The sequence below is a fragment of the Prionailurus bengalensis genome, chromosome C2 (assembly GCF_016509475.1).
Source record: "Prionailurus bengalensis isolate Pbe53 chromosome C2, Fcat_Pben_1.1_paternal_pri, whole genome shotgun sequence".
Lineage (NCBI taxonomy): Eukaryota > Metazoa > Chordata > Mammalia > Carnivora > Felidae > Prionailurus > Prionailurus bengalensis.
The window spans coordinates 153638483-153649721 of NC_057350.1; the positions used below are offsets into that span (position 1 = coordinate 153638483).

General features: G+C 48.7%; 1 protein-coding gene and 1 long non-coding RNA gene across 2 annotated transcripts in view; one reads left to right on the plus strand and one right to left on the minus strand.

Moving 5' to 3' along the window:
• OXSR1 (oxidative stress responsive kinase 1) overlaps positions 1-1612 on the minus strand; it is a 105035-nt gene extending 103423 nt beyond the window's left edge. The window contains 1 exon segment of the mRNA XM_043595740.1: positions 1409-1612. Coding sequence (XP_043451675.1) covers positions 1409-1478 — 70 coding nt within the window. The 5' untranslated portion in view covers positions 1479-1612.
• A 464-nt stretch (positions 1613-2076) lies between these two features.
• Positions 2077-7882, plus strand: LOC122492157. The gene is made up of 3 exons (XR_006299556.1): positions 2077-3330; positions 6480-6931; positions 7772-7882. It is a non-coding gene; the product is annotated as an uncharacterized LOC122492157 (long non-coding RNA).
• Positions 7883-11239: the final 3357 nt, after the last annotated feature.

Consider the following 11239-nt stretch of genomic DNA (forward strand, 5'->3'; position numbering starts at 1 on the left):
CGGGGCACAGCGTGGCTTAAGGAAAAAAATGCGATTTCTTTGAGCTAAAACTCAGCCCAGATTTGTTTTGAAACAAGGCAAAAAAAAAAAAAAGAAAGAAAAAAGAAAAAAAAATGACAAAGTTTCTCTAAAATACAAATTGCAATAAACACTCACACCCCCAAGGCAGCTAAGGAGTTTTCAGCCAGTCTTTGTTATAAAACTAATTTTAGGACAGGATGCTGATCTAGGCAAAGTAGACAATCTCCTTCCTCCAATACATAGGGGTCTGCTCATGTCAGTTACATTGAGCTTCTGTTTAGCTAAACCCACCCTCTTTTGATTTCTAAAGTCACTGGATTATTGTTGTCCAACAAACACTTCCCTCATCCCAAGTCCCCACCCTCCCCCAATCACTGTGCCTCAGAATTACAATCCATGTTTGTGCCAGTTTTGGTCTCTGCTAACTGGTATTCCTGGACCTCAAATCTACTCCACACACAGAAGCCAGATCCGTGGAATCGTGTCATGTCTCTGCTTGAATCCCTCCAATACACTTAAAATAAATTCCAAAATCCTTACCATGCCTGAGAAGGTCCACTTTCTATCCCTGCCAGTTTGCCTCCGGGTCCTGAAACACATCAAGCTCTTTCCCTCCTCAGGACCTTTGCACTTCCTCGTCCCTCAGCTGGGAAAAATCTGCCCTGGCATCGTAAGACTCCTTCTCCTCCTTCAGCGGCTCCACTTAAATGTCAACGCCTCAGAAAAAGACTTTTCCTTGAAATCACCCTAACTAGGTCTCCAGGTCACGCTCTATCAGAACATCTTGTTTATTTCCTTCCTAGCACTTGCCAAGCCTTGTAAATCTTTTTATTTGCCGAGTTATTCAATGTCTACCAGAAAGTCAGTCCCAAACAGTGGGAAGTTGTGTCTACGCTGCTCGGTGCGGTACCTTCAGCTTCACCTGGAGAGGATCCCCAGCTCCACCTAAGCAATGTTTGGCGCTTGGTGGGCACTCAAGGGTGCTCACCCGGCGCGGGAGTGGACTAAAACCCCTATCCCACCATCGCCAAAGTAGGTGGCTGTGCCCACAACTCGCCCATCATTTCTCGCACAGCCTCCCTAGGGCCTGTCCGTGCCTGCACTTTTCTTCCTCTCCCAGACCCATGCATCGCTCAGCTTCAAACATCTGTCACTACCCAAATCTCTCCTGAGCCCCTCAAACCCCAGCCCAGCCAACCTCCCCGCCTCGCACGCGCTGCACAAACCCAGAGCCTCACCCACGCGCCCTACAAACCCCGAGCCCCATGAGCGCTCACGAGTATCTGTGAGTCCTGCGCTCCCCGAGCTCCCGCGGGTCCCCACGTTCCCGCGTGTCACCCGCCTCCCAGCGCGGCGCCTCCCCCCTCAGCGGCGCGCCAGCTCTCACCGATCACCTCCTGCAGCTCGTAATCGTCCCTGTTGATGGACCAGGGCAGGGCGCTCGAGTCCTCGGACATGACGGCGGCGCGGCTCGCGATCCTCGCTCAAACTCGCTGACCTCTCTCGTCTCCTCGCCGCGCCTCTCCCCACCCCCAACCGCCGCCGCCGCCGCGCCCCCACCAACCGCCTCTGGAACAGCCACGGGTCGGACGGCGCCTGGGCGCGGGGTCACCGCTCGACAGAGCGGCGGAGGCTCGAAGCTCCGGCGGACCTCGCCTCTTGCTCCTCCGCGTCCGGCACTCCCCACCCGCCCCAGGTCCCGGTCCCGGCCTCGGCCTCGGCTGCAGCAGCGACAGGGTTTTCGCCTGGGCCCAACCCCTCTGTCCCGCCCTCCACCCTAGCCCCACGCACGGGCCAAACTTTCCCTTCTCCCTCCACCTGCCGACACGCAGCGCGCTGACGTCACCGCGCCGGGAAGGCCCCGCCTCGGCCCCGCCTCCGGCCACCATCTCAAGCGTGGCTGCGTATACACGGAGCTAGCAAGAATCCCGAGAAGGTGGAAGTTGACAGTGGGAGGCAAGAAATGCTTAGGGGGGAGTTTAGGGAGGAGTTTAGGGAGGGTATCGGACAGTCAGAGGAGAGCCTAAAGTAGCACAAAGGCGGTAGCCACACTCATCATGGCGGCCAAAGGGCGACCGAGCGGAGGGGGGCGGAGCCACTCCTGGCGGTTGGGGCACGTTGCCGTCTCCGTCGTCGCATTTATTGGTTGGTTTGAGAAGGAATCAGAAAGGTAATGGGTGGAAGTGGACGTCGGTCAAAGTTAGTCCCGCCTCCAGACTCTCAACGCGCTTCTCAGCGCCGGGACTCCTTCAAGATCGCCAGTGCCTTCCTTGCTCGGTTTGCCCTTTTCTCTGGGGTGACGTCACGGCGTAGCCGTCACACCCTCGAGACGTGCGAACGGCTCCGCAGGGTGTGGAGAAGGTGGAGGGTGCAGTTGGGTGAGGTAGCCTTGGGGTGTGGACTCCTGCCTGCTGGGCTGAAAGGCCTTGAGCTACGGGACGCAATGGAACTGGGAAGCTTACCGTTTGACGACGCTTGTTCCAAGGCGGAAGTGCTCGCTGCAGCCTCTGTCGCCGCCCTCTCCGTAACCTTGTTGGGCTGGGTGGGGAGTTCCTGCCCATTCTCAACTTTGGGTCCGGAGCTCAAATGACCACCCATCTTGGGGGCCTCGAAGAGTTGGGCTTTTTTCCCCTTGCCGCGGCTTGGGCCATTAGGCAAGTGAGATTCGGCCCATGCGGTTTGGCGTCGTTTCAAGGGCCTTGACTTTTGTGTCACCTCTCTGAATTTGAGTTTTCTCTGGTTGACCACGTAGGTCCACTGGGGAAGTTATTGAGGTGAAAACTGATCGCGCTCAGCAAAATGAAAAAAAGAGGTTCAGCATGTTTGGGGCTGGGTGCGAAACCGTTCCCTCTTGGACATATTTCAGACCCAATAGTAGTCGTTAAGGAAGAGACCTTCACCCAGGCCCTGCCAGGCCCTGGAAGCCCGTGCTGAGCTCTGCGGGAGGAGGGCCACCGACCCCGAAAGTAGTCAACTAGGGGTTGCGGAAATGGAGCTGTTAGGTTTCCGCCTGGTTGGTGGGACTGGAGGACGTTTCATGAAGGAGGTAGCTTTCTTACCGGACCTTGTAAAGGTAACGTGATTCCAACAGGTGGGAGTTGAGAACCTAGACTATTCTGGTTACAGCCGAGGGGCCATTTCCCAAGTTTGAAAGAACCCAGGCCTTGCTGTAGAAACTGGTTTCTGCCGTTACTACTGACGCCTTTACTGCCGTGTGTTGCCTTTTTTTTTTTTGCAGGGAGAAGAGGGATGATGATTAAATACATCAGATAAGAGCTAAACCTGATGGTAAAGATTAGAGAGATCAAGGTTTGTGTCAATAGAATGATGCATAACCATAGATTCTTAACCTAGGATTGTTGACCTGTGTGGACCATGGACGGGCTTCAGAAGTTTCTAGTTTTGTTTTGTTTTGTTTTGTTTTTTTCTGTTTTACTCTCTTGAAATTACATGCAGAATAGTATATACTCCTGGGAGAGATTTTGGCCACCTTTCTCATTCCCCGTTCCCCGATGGAAAGGAGCTACTAACCTAATAATGAAAATTCAGTATACACATTGCCCCACATTCTTGCATTCATTAATGGGTTCTCTTCTACCTTCCCCACACACACACAGTTTAGTTGAGCCGGGATCTGCTGTGTAGATGTGGTCATTTTGCCTGTCTCCTGGGCTTTCCCATGTGGCCTCGTAGAGGTTAAGATTCCACGCTTTTTTTTTTTTTAATTTTTTTTTTTCAACGTTTATTTATTTTTGGGACAGAGAGAGACAGAGCATGAACGGGGGAGGGGCAGAGAGAGAGGGAGACACAGAACCGGAAACAGGCTCCAGGCTCCGAGCCATCAGCCCAGAGCCCGACGCGGGGCTCGAACTCACGGACCGCGAGATCTTGACCTGGCTGAAGTCGGACGCTTAACCGACTGCGCCACCCAGGCGCCCCATTCCACGCTTTTAATGAGCAAAGAATTGGTGGCTGTTTGAGGCCAGGAGCCCAAACCTCGACCTCTTTCTCCGCTTATAGAGTATGTTCCATGTGAGAGTGCTGTCATAAACACTGGTAGACAGAGGTAAACAAAGTGACTTCCTGTTTTCGTGGAGGTATAGTCCAAGAGAAATAGTAAACAACCAAGCAAATACATAGACAATTATGTTATAAAGGACAATGCAGAAAAGGCCAGTGCAAACATCATAGCTTAGCCTGGCCTACCTTTAACGTGCTCAGCACATTTACATTCACCTACAGTTGGGCAAAATCATCTAACATTACTCCTGTTTTGTAACGAATTATTGACTATATCATGTAATTGATTGAATACTGTACTAAAAGTAAAAAACAGAATGGCTAGGGACGACTGGGTGGCTCAGTTAAGCATTCGGCTTCAGCTCAAGTCCTGATATCACAGTTCACAAGTTCGAGCCCCGCATGGGGCTCTGTGCTAACAGCTCAGAGCCTGGAGCCTGCTTCTGATTCTGTGTGTCCCTCTCTGCCCCTCCCCTAGCTCGTGCACGCGCGCGCACTCTCTCTCTCTCTCTCTCTTTTAATGTTTAAAACATTAAAAAAAACCCAATAGCTGTATGGGAACAGTATGGTTTAAGTATGGTTGACCCTGGTGATCACGTGGTTGACCAGGAGCTGTAGCACCTGCCACTGCCCAGCCTCATGGAAAAGGATTGTCCCGCATAGCACTAACCTGGGAAAAGAGCCAAATTCAAAATTTTAGGTACAGTTTCTACTGAATTCGTATCACTTTTGTACCATCATGAAGTCTAAAAAGTATAAATTGATCCATTGTAGGTTGGGGACCATCTATATACCATGCTACAGCACCCTTAAGGAGTTTGGAGAACACCCTCTATGAGAAAACTGAGAGAAAACCAGTTATTTATTTTTAATGTTTATTTGAGAGAGAGAGAATGTGAGCAGGGGAGGGGCAGAGCCAAAGGGGACAGATAATTCCAAGTGAGCTCTGCACCGACAGCACTGAGCCTGATGTGGGGCTTGAACCTACCAACCACGAGATCATGCCCTGAGCTGACGTCAGACACTCAACCTATTGAGCCACCCAGGTGCCCCTCCTTTCTCTCTTTAGGATTAGTTAATGGTCCTGAACTTCTACCTAACTCAGTGCTGGGAAAAGCACGTTCCTAAAGTCAGAGAATGCACTTGAGCAACATTCACAGGCAATCTTCCTCATGTACTAGAATGCTCTGAAAGCAAACTCTGGGGTAGGCCTGAAGGATATGAGCCAGATATAGACAGCATCTACTACAGTGTGTAAACGCAAAAGTTGAGAATCACTGCCTGGACTAGAAACCTAGAGGGAAAGTATACTCACACTTCCCTTTCATTCTTTGTTGCCGTTAAGCAGCTCACCAGCATTGTGCTCTGCTTTTAGCACCTGCAGGGTGGAGGAAAAAAAAGACTGATTTCAAGACTTAGTGATGCCTTGAAGTGGTAATTGCAGCTGTAATCAAGTTTTGTAGGCTCCTTTAATGAAAGAAAAATTTTGAAGTCTTGAAATTAATGTGTGCCCTACATAAGTAACCTAAATATAAAGAAAAGCACAATTTTATGTCTTTGTTATAAACCGATTTTCTAAGCAGTTCCATGTCCGTGGAATCTGCCCCCCACTTCATCTGTCCCTTATCACATGTCACAGGTAGAATAATCTCATCTCTTGTTATGAGAGGGGACAATACCCATACCTTATTTAGGTGTGCTTCCTCTCTTGTACCTGGAACAGTGCCCCCCCCCCCCCGCACACACACACACAGGCACATATTAGGGTGTCGTGTTGAATGACATGAGAGTACAGGAGACATGCACAAGCTAGGAGTGTGTAGCCTGGTGAGAAGCTGCTATCTTGGCAAACCGAGGAAATAAATGTCCAAAGGGACAGGCACTCAGAGCCTGTAAGAAATAAGTAGGTGCAAACGTTACTGTAGGAAAAAAAAAAATCGGTCTGTGCAGAAAGAATTAGCATCAAGCGGGATTCTGAGCCAGAGAGTAGCTTGAGGGTCACCCCGGCTGGCACCAAGCCAACTTGATGAGCTCAAGCTGAATTAAGCAAAAGTTGGGAAATACTTGACTGAGGTCGAGCCAGTTGCGAGGTGCCTGCTCCATTTCCAACACTACTCTTAAGGGTTTAATATGTCTAAAAGGCTACCTCATTAGGATGTTTATTGTAGCATCACTGTAGTAGGGGAAAACTGGAAACAATTTACATGTCCATTGATAGAGGATTGGCAATTGCTTGTATATATTATGTGAACATCTCAGGATACATAAGCGTGTGTTGGTGTAATTAATGCTAGCTGGAATTACAACCCCAAAAGTTGGCTGGCTGAACCCAAAAGCTTATTTCTCACGTAAAGTCCAATGCAGATGTCCCTGGTCTCTCTCCTCCAAGCAGAGAGCCAGAGATTTTAGTTTCTAATGTCTGTGGCACCGTCTTCTAGGGCCTCCTTGGACTCCTCCCCTGGACCCTCTGCATCCAGCCGGCTGGTTAGCTAAGAGAGAGAAAACCACGAAGGGTAGCGAACGCTGGAAATGGTGTCAGTTATTTCTTCCCACGTCGTGTTGGTCTGACCCAGTTGTCCGGCCCCAACCTGAGTCAAGCAAACTGGGACATGGCTTCCTATGTGCTCAGGAGGAAGAAATGGGAATGATGAGCATCTGGCCAATCTCTTCTGCAACTGCTAATTTTGGTGGCCTCCAGGCCAGAGCTACTGACTTGCTGAGGAAGAGATGTAGGAGGATTATACTCTTGTACACATTGGATTTTATAAATCCAAATATTACCTCTTCAAATAAATTAAAAAAGAGGAGACTGGTGGAATTATGGGTCATCCATACCACGAAAGAGTGAAGTACATCTGTACATGCTGGAATGGAACGATCTTCAGTGAAGGTAAACAAGCAAGTTGTAGATAAATTACTGCTATTTAAAAAAAATTTTTAATGTTTATTTTTGAAAGAGAGACAGAGAGGGAGCAGGAGAGGGATACGGAATCTGAAGCAGGCTCCAGGCTCTGAGCTGTCACCACGGTGCTCCACACAGGGCTCGAACCCACAAACCATGAGCTCATGGCCTGAGCTGAAGTCGGATGCTTAACCGACTGAGCCACCCAGGCACCCTGTAGATAAATTAGATTTCAACATTGACTTAGCTGGGGCTACTCTAACAAATTACCATAGGCTGCTTGTTTGAACAACAAACCTCTTTTTCTCACAGTTCTGGAGTCTGGGAAGTCCAAGACCCAGGTGCTGGTGGATCTGATGCCTGGTGAGAGCCTGCTTCCTGGCTTGTAGGTGGCTGTCTTTTCATTACATGCTAGTATGGCAGAGAGCAGGAGCAGGCTCTGATCCCATTCATGAGGGCTCCACCCTTATGACCTAATTACCTTTCAAAGGTAATCCTAATAGCACACTTAGGAGTGGGATTTCAACATATGAACTTGGGGAGACACAAACGTTCAATCTGTAACATACATGTATGTGAATGTATAGAGTAAGATCTGGGAGATGTTTGGAGGTGCAAAAGACACTTGTTCTACGTGTGTTGTTAGCACTATAAGAACGGGACATTCCAATAATTGCTAGCTCTAACAATATAAATTCTTGGAAGTAATTCATTAAGGTTGGTTCCACAACAGTATTTTGGGGGCCCATAAATATAAGCCCCAGCCACGTTAGTAATCAAGAAAATGCACGTAAAAACTACAATGAGATACCATTTCACCCTCACCAGATGGGCAACATTTAAAAGCCAGAGAATACCAAGTGCTGGCCGAAATAAAGAGCCGCTGAAACTCTCAGACCTTGCTAGGTGGAATGTCACCGGATGCAACCTCTTCGGAAAGCAGGTGGGTATTCCCTAGTAAAGCAGAAGCCGTGCTTCCCCTGCAGCCCGGCAGTGCTACTCCTTGGTACATACCGTAAATAAACTCTTGAACATACATTCCAAGTAGCACACCGAATAATACTTACGCCACCATGCTTTATAATGACGAAATAAAGGAAGTCACGCAAATGGAACGTAAAAACGTCCATAGAATGGACACTGTCCCTGGTCTCTCTCCTCCAAGCAGAGAGCCAGAGATTAGTTTCTAATGTGGCACGGTGGAAATGTACTTATTCCAGCTATATAAAAAACTCGGATGAATCTCCAAAACGACAGAAACAAAGTAACAATACATACACGGTGATTGCACTCGCAAAAAGGTCAAAAGTAGGCATAATTGAATAAGCTTTTCTGTATTTGATACTTACGAAGAGCAAGGAGGCAAACAAAAAAAATCCAGTACGGTGACTGGCTCGAGGGCTAGGGAGAGGGACACAACCAGGATGTGTGAACAGAAGGAAGACTTTCCAGGTTCAGGTCACAAGTGCTCCACAATTCGTATATGTTCATGTGCTCTTCCGAAGTGTAAAAGTTTGGTTTCTCCTGCCTCGGGCTGTTCTGATGTTTAGGGTACCCCACAATCTGCCCTTCTCTTCTCTCAAACTGAGGGGACTTCCAACACTCCCTTCAACCTGGTTTCACTCTGCCTTCCTTCACCGCTTTGCTCAGACCCGTCCTCTTTTCTCCTCTTTTCGGGAAGGCCAGTTTTCTCCTCCACCTGTCCGAAGTCCTGCTGGCTCTGCCAGCTTCAGCTGATGGGCCCCCCTCCCTGCCCTCCCCTGCTTTGAATGCTTGGAGATTATTCCAGGCCTGAGGGAAGTCATGTACGCTTTCCAGCTCCCCCAAACCATTTCTGGGCACTTAGCCTGTGCTGCTATGGACCCATAGTCTTCTCTTTCTGTGAATATTCTGCATTTCAGATTAGGTCACAGGTCACCCATTAGGAGTGAAGGCCACCCTATCACTAGAAAGGAAGTCAAGGACTTTTGCGGAGTTTTGGGTTTGGTGGGGTTTTTTTTGCTTTTTTGCCCACTGTAAGCCCTGCCAGCATGATGACAATTTAGAAATTTGTGAAGAGCCACGTTTCTCTCCTAATTGGGAAAACTTGCAATAAGACATTTGCCGTTTAATTCTCAACCCCAGGTGGGGGGCGGGGGTGGGGTCGGATTCTCTGAGGGCCGGTGTAGTTTATAAAAACATTTGAAAAGACAGGTATCTCTCACTAAGCTCAGGAACCTGATACTCCTATTTATCTTCTGATAACTTGGTATCCCTCACTCTCTGAACTCAGGAACTGAAGAGATTTCAGACAGCCTGGAATTTGACTAGTTTTCTAACATAAATTCAGATAAAAAGCCCAATAACATCTTTAGAGCAACAATTAGATTTAAGTGCCAGGCAGTGTGCTAAGGGATATAAATACCTCATGGAGCCTTGTGAGGTTTTTTGTTTTCTTTTTGTTTTCTGGTTTTCTTTGAGCAGCAGGCCAAAGTTTATTAGAAAATAAGACCAGAAAGGAAGAAAATAGGAAAGATCTCTTTGCAGAAAGGGGACATTCGAAAGCGAATGCCCCTGGCCTGTGAGGTTTTCATGCCAGTTTCACCGATGAGGAAACCAACTCAGTCTGAGGAACTTGGCTCCAGAAATTCCTGGAAATGCTCAGCCCGGTGCCCGCCCTGTTGTAAGCGCCCAACAAGTGGTAGCTGTTCTTTATTAGTCGGTGGGAATTAGAGTAAGAAAGCCTTGTGTGTGTGTGGAGAGTGACCAGTGCCTGCTGCGTGGCCGACCCAGGTCTGCGTCCTCAGGACAAACAGGTCTCCACCACCGTGTGCGTGACATCATGCGGCACCACTGCCTCCGCCTTGCTGCCCGTGGCATTTCTGCTTCATTTCTAATTGCAAACTCTGATGAAGGAAACGAAAGCTCTCTCTTTGATTCTCCGGGGATTGCGAAGGCTTGTTTGCCTCAGCACCCAAGCTGAAAAAGTGAATTCGGGCTTCAGGTCTTCCAGAATTAGAGAGGGCCCTGCCTGACTGCCTGGGCATTGAGTTGGAAAATTCAGGACACTAAGATATGGGGACAAAAGTGCCCTATCAAATGCAGTGCCCAGACGTTTATGAACGATTCTCCATATGCACAGCTGTGAGCAGTCTGCCTAAAGAGGAAATTGTCTTTCATTGTCCAAAAGGACCTGGATCCCCGAACTGGTGTTGCTTCCCTGGTGAATGGCAACAGACCATGAGAGAGGGAGGGCTCCGCATGACCTTGGAGCAGAATCTAAGCTCTGAGCATCCCGTCTAGCAGACAGAGAAGGTGTTATCCTACTATTAACAGATTCTTCTGGTTCAGTCGTTGGGGGGTAACTTGATCTCTCTTAGGTAAGTGCTAATCCAGTTAGCTCCCCACCCAGTTCCCCATGCCATCCTCCCATAGAGTATCTAGTGGGACATGAAGATAATAAAACCCACCTTGACCCCTTACATATAATTACATAAACCTGTCCTTCAGTGTGCCCTGCCCAAGAATGTAATCCACCCAACTAGTAAAAGTAGCATTGTGGTAGCTGTCATAGACTAGTTGGTGCCCTCGTGAGTCCTCCCGTGCACCTGATAAGCCTTGGGGAACAGCCTGAAAGTAGGGAAACAAAGAGGAACTCCACACGTCGAAAGAACACCCATCGGTGTTGAGAAAGTAGAGCTCTCTAGACTCTGTTGCAGCTAGAAAAAAACATTTCTCAGGAAGGAGTTGGGCAGTTTCACCTGTTAATGTGCATCTGGTGTTCATGTTGTGTTACTCAAATTTCAACCAGCAAGGGAGACCTTGGAAGGAAGCAAATCCGGAGTGCCAAGAGCCCCTTGGATGGTCCTGGTGAAGCAAGTGCGTGTGCTCGGTCACACACAAATGTGGTATTCTTCTAGATTAAGTAAATCAGGCTGTAGGAGACGTTCTGCCAGATGAGTGTGCCCACAGACTGCCTGGGGTAGGAGAGCAGATCTTCGTGCCATAACCCCTGGAGGTAGAAAGGATAGAAAGGACTATTTGAAAAAGAGAAGCGGGCGGACCTGAGGTCAGTAGAGTAGAACCAGCAACTAGGATGTTTGTACAAAGCACCCCAGCAGAGTGTCTTAACTTTTTTATGGTAAAATTTGAGGGATGGACCATCAATATAATTCTTCTGAGGGCCCTAGTTGTCCTGCAGCCCTTCTATCAAAAGCCATGCCTGACTCACCCAGAGCCTGGTGTTCCTTCCATCCTGTAGAGATGAAAACTCACCTACCTGTCATATCCAGGCCATGAGGGCCACTGCCCTGGAAA